The sequence below is a fragment of the Python bivittatus genome, unplaced genomic scaffold (genome assembly GCF_059951505.1).
Source record: "Python bivittatus isolate LINGU-HERP-01145 unplaced genomic scaffold, Pbiv_v1 ctg000220_np1212, whole genome shotgun sequence".
NCBI lineage: Eukaryota > Metazoa > Chordata > Lepidosauria > Squamata > Pythonidae > Python > Python bivittatus.
Window position 1 is genome coordinate 1,041,875 of NW_028277048.1, and position 13,723 is coordinate 1,055,597.

The 13,723-nt window shown below is 39.3% G+C and overlaps 1 protein-coding gene across 7 annotated transcripts in view; it reads right to left on the minus strand.

Moving 5' to 3' along the window:
* CARM1 (coactivator associated arginine methyltransferase 1) overlaps nucleotides 1-10,229 on the minus strand; it is a 47,063-nt gene extending 36,834 nt beyond the window's left edge. For 3 of the 7 annotated variants that reach the window (XM_088137574.1, XM_007430020.4, XM_088137573.1), the window contains exon 1: nucleotides 9,990-10,229. In XM_088137574.1, the coding sequence (XP_087993700.1) occupies nucleotides 9,990-10,140 (151 nt within the window). In that variant the 5' untranslated portion in view covers nucleotides 10,141-10,229. Of the gene's footprint in view, nucleotides 1-1,924; nucleotides 1,981-2,777; nucleotides 2,812-6,683; nucleotides 6,742-9,989 lie in introns of those variants that run through there. The other 4 variants (XM_088137575.1, XM_088137577.1, XM_088137576.1 and 1 more) reach the window with 4 other exon arrangements.
* Between the last annotated feature and the right edge of the window lie 3,494 nt (nucleotides 10,230-13,723).

Here is a 13,723-nt window from a genome sequence, read left to right on the forward strand (position 1 = left end):
CCAGATTTCAACTCACCGTTATTGCTCACTCCGAATTCAGGATCTCAGCTGACACAACCTAAAGGCCCATAATTCCACCCTGAATTATAATGGAAAGAAGCCTCCCTCCTACCAGTTACAGAGAGTCATGGGGACAAGATCAACCACAGTCTCTGCCATTCTCCCCCACAACAAGATTTCTACTGTTCAGGGCTCTAAATATTCTAATTTTGGGACTACAATCCTCTTATTAATTTCATATGTTAAATACAGAATGCCTACTGAAAAGGAATATCTATTTCTTTTGCTAGAATTGTGCTTATGCTACAGGAATTGCACACATGCACACAATCAATCTGTAAGCACTCACAATCCCACATTGCCCTGATAGCTCTCACTACACAAGCATGCAGAACATAAGCAAAAAATTGTACAGTTTCCAGATTTCAGTTCCCTCAAGAAATACAGTATTCTACTTGGCTTTTGTATAACACAAATACAAAAATTAATTCAACATAAGGATATTGTGCAACTTTTACATGAAAGCTACAAGACAGAGGTAGCAATTTTGAAGTTCCATTATTCAAACATTCCTAATTTCCAGTTAGGCACCTTATGCAGGGCTCGAGGATCTAGAGGGCAGGATTGAGAAGATCAAGAATTCCACAAAGCAATTTTCCTACTCACAGAGAACTGCCAATTCAATGAAGGGTCAGAGACAAGGCTTATGAGCTCAGCAGGAATCCTTTTATTACAGAGCATTAACACAATGAAGCTTTGTCTCTGGAAAGCATACGCAACCAAGGCAGGACATGAACAATGCCTCAGACTGAATTTGATTAGAAAAGCAAGGGTTAGCTCAAGACCAGGAGGAGAGAGAAAAAGTCCAAAAGCATTTGTGTGGATGTAAAGAACACAATTCAGATCCTAGAAAAGAGAGCCCTGCCTTTTCAAGATACTGCCTTTGGAAGTTATTCAATGCAAATGTCTCCCATGCACATTAATTAGGCTGTCAAGCTGGGCCTCTCTAAGTTCTTTGTGAGCAATAAAGGGGATAGCAGATGTGCCCTTGGGCTTCCATACACACAACACAAAAGGGTTGAATGCTTGGTAAAATCAAGGGATTCAAAAAGGCTGCCAGAGAACTGTCACATCAGAGCTGGATTTATGAGTTGAAGAGATGCTTTCCCAACCACACTACTCTTGTTAAAATGCTTTTGTTTAGAAGGCACATCATTTTGGAACTGCAGTTAACTTTACACAAGTATTCACTGGTTGTGATACAGAAGAGTTTGTCTTCAGTGGTTTGATTTTGCAATACAGAACTAGGGGGTTTAACAAAAAACACTTTGCCAATGAAAGTAAGCAATAATATCAGATACAGATCAATTGACAGCTTCATGGATATTGGTCTGTTACTGTTTGAATGTGACAGACTTTTTAATTGCATCAAGATGCCTACTTATATTTGCCAGGGCAGGAGATAGCACTCCCTGCTCTTAGAATGATTACAATGATTTTGCAATAGACATACACACTTCTTTAAAATAATCATTATATGTTTGAATTCCCCAGGGTTCTAAATAAGTGTCAAAATCTGTTAAATCCTTCAATCACAGACATATATATTTGCAAAAAAAATATTACTGAAAGCTGATAATAATACAGAATTGATGTTCTCCACCATATATTTTGGGCTGCAGCGCCTTCCATCTCATATCGTTGGTCCTGCTGCTGTCAAAGCCTCAAATATTTAAAAAGCATTAAGTTGCCTTCCCATAATTTAGAAATGAGAAAACTTACTTTGTACCTTATTATAATCCTACTGTAACAGTGCTTGAGATATTTAGAGGTATGACAATTTCTGATCAATTTATCAGGTATTTTAAACTTATATAAGACAAATTTCATTTACAAATGTCAAGACTTCTATTTAGAGATTTACCTTTTAACAGGAGACATCAGCACATTATATATGCAGACTCAATTAGTCAAGGATTCCTAAGATAAAAAATTAAAAATATTTTACTCATGGTAATTAAGGAAGATGATTATTCCAGCTAACTGGTATTGGTATAGAAATGGGAAAATATGTAGCCCTCAATGTAGCTGAAAGAAATTAAATTCAACAGTATCTGAAAGGCTACAGCTCCTTATCTCTGTGTGGTGGATAAAAGTCTTTATCTGATACAGACAAAGTCTTTCCTGTTTCCTCAGTGTAAGTGGAGCTGAAGTGGACATTCAATCCCCATACTATGGGTTATGAGTCTTTTTTCCCCCATACTCCAGGTTAGGTAAATAAAAATTTACCCAAGGTATATAACATTACTTTAACACCCTTAAAGTTTTAATTTAATAATATTTTGTCATATTATACTCCACTTACATTTAAGAAGTCACACTGGTCTGGTGCTTTCTGTCTTTGCCTGATTCTTGTTTTATGTTGGTCATTGACAGAAATAAAGACTGGAAGATGCAGCTTTCATTTTTTATAACTGTAAAAAGCTTGCCATTCCAAATCAAGCCAGGAATCCAAAATCAATTTCAAGTTCTGGTTTCAGACTCTAGTTAATTAGGGGAACCATAATCATCAACTGGACTGCATACTAAGCTCTTCTAGCAAGTTCCAGATTACTGATACTACTCCTAGAAGAAGTGGTACAACAGAGGCACCAGCATGCCAGCTTATGAACAATAAGCTTGGATCCTCCAGAAGTATAATCTATTATTTTTGCAAAGATGGCCACTGTTTCAGCATACGTGAGCTGAGAACTCAGAAACTGCATTTATTTCATTACCTTGCACATTCTTTTCTCCCAGAACAGATATGATCTAAATGCAATTACAGAGACAGACATGTTTTGAAATGTTTCCATCCAGCAAACTTTAATTATTACAAAAATTAATCACAACTCAACTCAGAGATATCTAGAATAAACAATTTTCTTAGCTTCAAGTATTATTAAACCAAATCTTCTTACAATGATTTCACTGCACACAAAGACGGCTTTTAATAACATGTATAGGCAATACTATTTTTATATTTTCAAATTTTTATTTTCCTTGTGAAATAAAATTAATTACAATTTTGTATTCTTCTCCAGAGAAACAATGAGAAATGATGGGCTTTATCTAAGCCCTTTTTAATTGGAGAAGGGTATCCAGCAAATTTATTCCTCCTCCCCTTTATTGTCTGATTTGCCTTTGGAACTTCCGAGATTCAAACTCTCATACAGTGGGGCAAAGAAGTATTTAGTCAGCCACAAATTGTGCAAGTTCTCCCACTTAAAAAGATGAGAGAGGCCTGTAATTTTCATCATAGGTATACCTCAACTATGAGAGACAAAATGGGGGGGAAAATCCAGAAAATCACATTGTCTGATTTTTAAAGAATTTATTTGCAAATCATGGTGGAAAATAAGTATTTGGTCAATATCAAAAGTTCATCTCAATACTTTGTTAGATATCCTTTGTTGGCAATGACAGAGGTCAAACGTTTTCTGTAAGTCTTCACAAGGTTTTCACACACTGTTGCTGGTATTCTGGCCCATTCCTCCATGCAGATCTCCTCTAGAGCAGTGATGTTTTGGGGCTGTCGCTGGGCAACACGGACTTTCAACTCCCTCCAAAGGTTTTCCATGGGGTTGAGATCTGGAGACTGGCTAGGCCACTCCAGGACCTTGAAATGCTTCTTACAAAGCCACTCTTTTGTTGCCTGGGCGGTGTGTTTGGGATCATTGTCATGCTGAAAGACCCAGCAACGTTTCATCTTCAATGCCCTTGCTGATGGAAGGAGGTGTTCACTCAAAATCTCACGATACATGGCCCCATTCATTCTTTCCTTTACACGGATCAGTCGTCCTGGTCCCTTTGCAGAAAAACACCACCAAAGCATGATGTTTCCACCCCCATGCTTCACAGTAGGTATGGTGTTCTTTGGATGCAACTCAGCACTCTCTCTCCTCCAAACCTGACGAGTTGAATTTAGACCAAAACGTTCTACTTAGGTTTCATCTGACCATATGACATTCTCCCAATCCTCTTCTGGATCATCCAAATGCTCTCTAGCAAACTTCAGACGGGCCTGGACATGTACTGGCTTAAGCAGGGGGACACGTCTGGCACTGCAGGATTTGAGTCCCAGGCGGCATAGTGTGTTACTGATGGTAGCCTTTGTTACTTTGGTCCCAGCTCTCTGCAGGTCATTCACTAGGTCCCCCCGGGTGGTTCTGGGATTTTTGCTCACCATTCCTGTGATCATTTTGACCCCACAGGGTGAGATCTTGCGTGGAGCCCCAGATCGAGGGAGATTATCAGTGGTCTTGTATGTCTTCCATTTTCTAATTATTGCTCCCACAGTTGATTTCTTCACACCAAACTGCTTGCCTATTGCAGATTCAGTCTTCCCAGCCTGGTGCAGGTCTACAATTTTGTTTCTGGTGTCCTTTGACAGCTCTTTGGTCTCAGCCATAGTGGAGTTTGGAGTGTGACTGTTTGAGGTTGTGGACAGGTGTCTTTTATACTGATAACAAGGTCAAACAGGTGCCATTACTACAGGTAACGAGTGGAGGACAGAGGAGCCTCTTAAAGAAGTAGTTACAGGTCTGTGAGAGCCAGACATCTTGCTTGTTTGTAGGTGACCAAATACTTATTTTCCACCATGATTTCCAAATAAATTCTTTAAAAATCAGACAATGTGATTTTCTGGATTTTTTTTTCTCATTTTGTCTCTCATAGTTGAGGTATACCTATGATGAAAATTACAGGCCTCTCTCATCTTTTTAAGTGGGAGAACTTGCACAATTGGTGGCTGACTAAATACTTTTTTGCCCCAGTGTACATGCAGAGAAGAAATATAAAGTACATCAACCCCTGATTTAGCAGATTTCAGATGCCACAGACAAAATTTCTGTTCAGACATCCCCCCAAAATAATGAACTGTATTCAATGTAGTCTGGACAAGGTAGTTACATTTTCATTAATTTTATCTTAATTTTACAACAATCACAACAATTTATGTTACTTGCATAATGACATTATTCTGCAAAAAATGCAAACTGTTGTCAGTTCCAAATGACTTAAGTTGATGCAAATGACATACTTTGGGGATATAATAGGCATTTAGAAATAATGAACCCCCCCCCCAATTAGTCTTTTAAATCAAGGTTTTATTGTAGTCCTGTTTCCAGATAGTATTCACTGATAAATCTGAGTCTTCCATAACAAAATTAACAAACTTAATTGGTGATTTTGGATCTTTTTCTTAATATAATGCTAATTGGCTCTAACCTGAGCATTCTTAGATGTTATAGTTCTCTCTAGATCATTTCAAGGGGACTCATAGGCAATAACCTATTTTGGACTATTTAAAGATAGGTCACAGACTATTAAATCTGCTCATAAAAATACCAAAAGACTGAAATACATGGGCTCAAATTCAGTATCTGAGATAAATTAATAATATAAAAATGATTTCCATTGGAAGTTTATGCTATATGCAATATTCCTCTGTATACTCCTAAAACATATTTTCAGAAATTGAATGGACTATTTCAGAAGTTTATCTAGAGAAATTCTTCCCCACATTTTTCACTTAGGAAGCTTGAATTCTCAGAGAAGGTTTTAATAGTTCAGATTTTTTTAAAAATCTTCCTCCTTGATTATCTTCTTTCTTGGTTAACAAACAGCAAGCTTTGTGATTTGAAATTAGGCCTTGGTGGCCATCTTGACACATTTAATAAGTTGGAAGGTGTTAAGAGTCCAACAGCTGCACTGGCTTTACCGGGACTGTGCAGAATATAAGAATCTAGGAAAGTATGCAACTGGTCCTCCTACATTAACTACTATGGAGGCTACTCTGAGCCTTCTGATCATGCTAAATTAGCATTATGGAGATTCCAAACGCAAACATAACATGATAATGCTTTCGCTGGAATATCTGGATGGAGTTTCAGAATGTATTTAGCTCAATTAATAGGATTCAATGTTAAATTTGCGGAGTTGCTTTGGCAACAAATCCAGCCCACAACGCAGGGAAGCTCTTAGAGAGGATACTGCTCTTTGCAGCTCTGCACAGTCCTACTAATAAACAAAATAATAAACCTAGAGTAACAATTTATAAATGGTTGTTATACTGAACCCAAAATGTTCAATACAGGAAGCCATGGAATAATGAGTTGGAATATCTGGTACTAAACACCAACAGAAAAAATTTCTGGTATCTAAATATCACACTTCTCTAGACTTAAAATTAACAGCTGATTAACAACAATTATTGCTGTGTTAATTAATTATCTAACATTATTAGAAACCCTTGGACATTTATCATCTTTCCAGGAAGAAACTGATGGTTCAACTAATTGTTGGCAATTGAAAGTGTTTGAAATGCAACGCTGACTCATAAAAAGTGGTTTGGTGTTATTAGCACCTCTATTTTGGAAAAAAGTAATTTCACAGAATAATTTGGTTTTGGGAGATTTTTGGGCTATTATAGATTCTCCTGCTCTTTTGAATTATGCATTCAAATATGCATTTACTGTCACAAGATCCAATTGTAGGACTACTTAGAGACTTCATACACTAATTTTAACATTTAATTTCCCCTTTTTCCTATAATAAATTGACAAATATTAATAATTTAATCACTTAGCAGATATTAATATAAATGAACAATTAGTTTTATTTAATGAATGGGAAATGCATACTTTTATGTGGAGGGGGATCTTCTTTCCTTGTTTCTTTTTTCCTGTTTTACCATATATAATAAACATATTTTTAAAAATTATTGGGTTTTGCTCCAGTCTCTATAGAATTAAAAAACTAATTAAAAGGAGAAAATTTGTAAACTAGGCAGCAGGATTTACAAGACATCTTGTACAGAAGATCTTCTGTAATTAAAATTTCTTCCATTTTAAACTGACCCATCCAAAAAGTAGCCCTATTTCCACAATGATTAATGTTCTGTTGCTAACAATAGTAAAGTTCAAGTTGGCATTGCAAACAACAACCAAAAAAAAAGGTTGGAAGAAAAACTGAAAATTATACTTCACCTAACACTGAGAAAGACTGACTCTGGCAACTTTCAAATATTTCATGCATAATGGTTCTGCAGTTTGCAGAATAATCATTACAACTAGGTCAGGGATTAAAAAAAAATCTTTAACTCTCCAAGAATTGTTGACTTACAACAACTGACTGCCTAAGATGGCTGGGAATTGTAGCTGAGCAACATCTGGAGGGTCAGAGTTTCTCTGCCCCTGATTTCAGTTACAATGGCACATAATAGCTGAACTTACCATCTTCTGCTCTAGGGATGGCTAACTGGGAATGGAACATAGAATGGTTCTGTTTCCACTGGACTATGCCAAACTTTCTCATAGACTGTGCCACTCTAGAGGTGGTTCAATGGATCCCAGAGTGATTCAGAATCAGATTGTGGAGCTTTAGACACTGTGTTCCAGACAAAACTTTATTTGCCTTCAAAATGGCATCATACAGGAAGAGGTTTGGAATGGTCCCTGGGAAGCAGAACTTACCTATTCTGCTCATATTTAATCTGTCTAGCAGCCACTCTCTAAAAAAGTGAACATCTATAAATTCTCAACTTTAGTTCATTCTACTGGATCTCCTCATGTGAATTACAGTATACTTCTTCTTTCTATTAGTCTGAGCAGTCTGTTAAAGAAGTAAGTAACAACTGAACATGTTCAGGGACTCTACACAGACAAGAAAAAACATTCCCTTTGGACGGTCTCATGAAGTCAAAGTCTAGCTAACATATAAAAAACCCAGGACTTTTTGAAAGATAACCAGTTCATCTGCAATCTGAAGTCCACAAATTTCCCTAGCTTATACCAACTACAAGGACCTACTTTGCACGCTAGCTTAGTAATTTAATACTTTATCTGTTGTAAGATTGCCGCTTACTTTATGACTTCAACTGTTTTCTCATTTGCTCCAAAAGCTGAAGGCAGTTAGTGAATAGACATGGCTGCTGTCTCACACCAGCACTGAACAGCCAATATGTATGTTAAAATTTCCACATCATATCCTCATTCACTCCTTAGACCAAGTCACCCAGATCGAAAAAAGTGAACTCCTTGCTATCCCAGACTCTATATACTTTCTGCATTCATGTGAGAAAGTTTGAAAATAATTGCTTGCATCCAAGAGAGAGTAGATTTCAAAATAGAGTTACTGTAGTACTGTACCAAAAAAGGTTGAGTTTCTGTCATTCTAATACTCAGTTCAGATTTTACCTTAGTTACTAAAACGCTTTGTATGCAAGTCTCCACCTCTCATGGAATAATATCAAAGAGGTTGTCAAGCAATACAGAAATCAGTATACAAAGTATTTTGAACCTACCTAACATGTTCAAGTTATGGTATTATACTGACTGAATTATAGTGATTGAGTCACAGTGCAGAAGACCACATATACTGCGGTATTCACATTTCACATCTAGCTTAGCACTATGAACTCTCTAAACAACTGTCTTCACAAAGTCATCATCAAGCAAAAACCACAAATACAAGTATACACATTAGTCTCTGTGAAACTAGTTATTGGCTCATACTGAATAGCAACTATATTCATTCATTGCAAAACACCTGTTTCTAACACACCAATACTGAAGGCGACCAACTATGGGATGCACACTCAGTGTAGCCACCTGATGCTTCTTTAATTATGTCAACCCTAGCTGCAAATAAACCCTTCTTAAAATTGGTCAAAACCTACTAAACATATACAGGATCAGATTGCTAGAATAACTGTTGGATCTACCAACAGGACACCAGTGGACTTAAAGTACAAACTACAGAGCCAATTCAGATCCCATGGAAGAGATAAACACATGAGGTCAATTTAGACTCACATCCTCATCCCACCAACATGTAATAATAATACTGGCCAAATTGTCACAGGATTACAGGAATAAAAATACTAAAGAGTAGTTCAGAACAGTTATTACAGTTGTGGAACCATTTACCTAACAGTTCCAGGAGTTATTGTTAGTAAGACTGTGTGCTTAAAGAGCTATTTTGTGCCCAGAACAAATAAGTCTCTTTACATGTGCTCCTCCTGTTATCTACAAGCTGTTTTTACAATACTGATATTCAAAAAAAGCATTCAGATAATTATCCAATTGGCCACTCAACCTATAAACAAGTTTGGAAGATTTTCTCCCAATCTGCCAGTCATTGGAAAAGTGCATTTGGGATGGTGCATTTAATCCCAACCCCATTTAAGGCTTAATCTTTTTTTTTTTTTTTTAATGATCCACAAATCTACATCACTTTGCTTTTCCCTATTCTGGTATCACAATACATACATCTTTAACAGTATGGCCTTTTAGTCTTTAATTATTAATGTGACTTTTGGGAATACATGGGATGGAGATCAACTTTTGACAGCTTAGTTTAAAATACTTCAGATTAATCCTGGTGCTAGCGTTAACAATTCAGTGTTTTAAAGCCTGGGATTTCCCATCAGACTGGTGCAAAATTATTACAAGTTTGGGGCAACAGTCATGGAGCATTTACTTGGGTAAAACGTAAAAAGCCAAGGGGCGTTATCCTTTATTTGCCTGCAAACGAAAATAAATGGGCTAGGATTGCCCTCCAACGGAAGCTGTCGTTCATTAGCACGGAAATGTCAAAAAACTCCGGGGGATGTCGCGAGTCCCACCAGTTTTCCCTAAAGTGCTAATCGGTGGAATTTGGTCTCCTTCCTGAGCTATGAACTACTCTTTCCACATGTTCAGAAACCCTTGGCCTTAAACACTGGCGACGACAGACCGCCCTCCCTCGCAACCCGAAGCAGAAGCGATGGCAAGAAAGCAGCTCAGAGAAGTAGCCCGGTTGCCCCTCCGCATCCGCTCATCAGGCATCCGTCCGTTCACTCACTCATTCATTCATTCATTCATTCGTCCCTCCCTTTTCACGCGGCTAGGCCCCCACCGGCCCGCTAGTCAGCGAGTCCGCCCGCCCAGCCCCATTTCACCACTCACGGCTATACAGAGCGAGGCAAGCGGCGTCAGGCCCGGTGCGGGCCTCGAGACGCAGCGCCTGCTGCTCTTGGTGCCGCTGGATTTCGCCGTTGGCATCGCCGATGGTCAGGAGCCGCACACCCGGGAAGACCGACACCACCGCCGCCGCCATCTTGGCATCCCAGGCCTACTCCGCGGCGGCGGCGGCGGCCGTAGGCAAAGCCTGAAGGCGACTGGGAGGAAGGCGTCAGAAAACGAGCGGCCGGAAGCCGCGCCTTTCGTGCACCGCCCGAATGGACCGGGTCGGGAGTGCATGTCGCCCTCCACTGGCCGGCGGAGCGAAGGCAGCGAAGCCGCTACCCAGCGAAAGGATGGCAGCCTCAGGGGTTCAGGAGATGGGAGCGAGGCGAAGGAAGACCAGTACTCACTGTCCTTGAGAGAGAGGTCAGATTCCAGTTAAGTTGGAATAAGAAACTGGGCTGCAAAATCCCGGCGGCCACTAGATGGCAGCCAAGAGTTATTTCCCCATAACTCTTTCCTGCCACCTCATAAATGTCTGGAGCTTTGCACTCCAGTCATGATGGCCCCTAAGGTTGGAAAATCTTGCGCCTACAGAGTGGAGGATCAACCAAAGAAAATCTATTTACTTTCTGTATTCACTTTCTTTATTACCAAGAGCAGGTCAGCTGCAGTTGCAAGGAAAGAAAGTTTTTTTTTGCAGGACAGACACAATCACACTAAATCAGAACTTTATTAACAATGCTTTATATTGTAGGGATAAAGTAACCCGCAACCCTCAGAGCCCTCTCTTACCATGGTGGGTAAAAACTGATCCCATGCAGTTAGAAAAATGTGTGTGGGGGTGGGAGTGTTCAAACACATGTTCTGCCACTGGGCGTCTTGGAGTCTTAAAATCCTCCTGCAATGATTAGCATGCAGGATAGAACTCCGAAGCTTCTGCAGGGGCGGTGCATGAGCACCGTGGAACAACAGATGGAGCAAAGGCGCTTTCCTTCCATCCATGTGGTTTTTCTGGTGGATCTCTATTGTTGTTTTGAAAAACGACAATACAAAACTGCTCTCAAAGGGTTCTTATCAATGGTTTCCCATCAAGCTGGAGGAGGCGTTGAATGAAATGCCTGTATTCTCCAATTTGTTTCTTTGGATGAAGAGGCAGAGGGAATGCTTATGAAATTCACAAATAACACAGAAATATGTACAACAGCTAATACAAAAGATGCATACAACATTCAAAACAAGTTTGATGGTTACAGACATAACCTTAAAATAACAGAGACAAATGCAAAGCTATGAAATTAAGGAACACAAAAGAAACACAGGAGTGCCAAATAGAGGATATCGGCTTCCTAAGCATACTCGTGAAAAGATTCTTGGAATTACTGGGCTTATTCTCATGTCCTCAGCATGGTACAAATATGCTGTTTTTAAAAGACGAATCCTTGTGACATTGCCTTCATCTCATCCCCAGTCAAATAAGTAGTTTAAAGTCATCTTTAGCTGTTCCAATTTTAGAGTATCCCCCCCCCTTCTTCAACACAATTTTTGTTGTGAACATCATCTATGATGCTTCAACAATATACAGTTGATTACCAGGTCAGTGGCTGGGCTCCTTAGGCTGATGCAGGCATGTTCCTTCCCCTCTTCTTCAGTTGCTGGACACTGCTGTCCATGGATCATTTTGGTTTAGCTGCAGGAGAGATCAGATATCTAGCTTCTGCTGAAGCATGCACTGCTGTCCTACCTGAAGCCTTCTGAAGTATTTGTCAGGTTCTTAAACACATGGCTTGTTGCTCTTTTGAACGATGCTATAATAAACTAGAATAGTACTTTGCTGAACAGTTTAAATTAGGAAGAGGGTTGAGTTTTGCCAGCAGTGTTTAGCTGGTTCTATTGCCAGTGAGCGTACTACAGATTCCCCATAATAAGAGATTCTGCATGGCTGCACTTTCAGAGTCAGAGCATCATGGAAACTGGAAGCCTTGACACAGTGTTCCAGTTCTAGAAGGGGCAAAACAAGCTGAGGCAGAGCTGCTGCTTGACCAGAGATCATCTGGCTCTTCTGGGTACTCTGGATGAAATGGCACTCCCCCTGAAATGAAATGGCAGGTTCGCGATTTGGGCACTTCCCTGGACTCATGGCAGCTTCTGGAAGGGCAGGTGGAGGGGCACCTTCATCTAGTTTTTGCTGATGTGCAGGATAACCCAGTGACAATAATTCATGCCTTCATCATCACCAAGGTAGATTACTGCAATACACTGCAGACGGAATCACCTTTGAAGATACTCAGAAACTGCAGTTGATGCAGAATACAGCTGCCTGCATATTAGGCAGATGAGAATTGTTGCAGCCATGCGATCCCTATATTGCGCATTGTATCAACTTCTAGCTGGCTTCCAGTACAATCCAGAGTTGGTTTTAGTTGTTAAAGTCCCAAATGGCTTGGATCCTAGGTAACGGCCTCCTCTAGGTAGAACCAACTTGTCCAGTTCATTCATCCAGATGTTGAGTTATAAGAACTGAGAGCTTTCCATGGTGGCAGTTCTCCAGAGTGGCGGTGGCTGCCTAACCCAGAAGTGGTGGTATTCTACAGGGTCCTCCACTTTATGAATATATTCCCTCCAGAACTCAGAATGGCACCTACTCATTCTGCTAGACAGTTATTCTGGTTAGTGGGAAAGTCCATGAGCTGCAGCTAATATGTTAGTCTTAGCCAGAAGTCCAAAACAACTCTGTCTTGGAATCTTTTTATATTGAACTGCATTGGCCTGCCTGGTTAATTAATTGGCAAGTGGAAACTTATGCGCACCATCTTGGATTAAGTTTTGAAGTCTGTGGGAGGAATAATTCTTCACCAACATAAAAAGCAACTTTCTTCAACTCCCTCCCACATAGTCTTTCAGAAAAAAAATATTAAGTGAAGCAAACATAAAGCAGATTTATCTGGGGTAATTACCAACGCTACTAAAACACAGTACTGAGATATCTACAGCTGATTTACTTTCTGGTGCTTAAGAAAGAGTAATTTTAACTCCAGATATTGCTGTTTCTGAGGTAATTCTGAATTACTGGTTGTGATGCAATCTATAAACAGAAAGCTATCTGAATATTCTGCCAAAGCAAATTCAGTTTAGGTGAAAATTGATAAGCTTCAAAAACAAAACAGTTTAATCAAACCATCACTGAGTCTCCTGAAACAAAATTCGGGCCTAGAAAATTCTGATACATAGAGGCAGCAATTTGCTCCCAAGAATATCTAGTTATTTTATTGGTTTTTACTAGGAATAACATCAGTGTTCAATATTCCCTACAGTGCGATACAAGAGCATCCTCTAGTGGTTAGTGTGAGGATTAAACCTAGGGTATTTTTAGGGTTAACAATACTCAGGTTTCCCTCATAGTTGGGAGTGACTGCAAGAGTTTAGGTTAGGATAAATATTTGCATGGGTAATATGGTGAAGGTAAACACTTAAGCTTAGATAGACACATTGAAGTCTATCATTAAATTTAGTGTCAAGGTAAACATAAGGGTGATTCTTTCTGGTTGATGATAATCTTAACACCATAAATTTGTTACAGGAGAGAGTGCTTTCTGTGGCTAGGGTTAGATTTAAGGTAAATATATGTATCAGCATAAGGGTGTCTTTAGGATTAGGGTCAGGCTTCTTTAGTTCTATGGTTACATTTAGCGTATGGGTTAGGGTTAGTGTGAAATTTCATGAATAGTGGTTGTTTA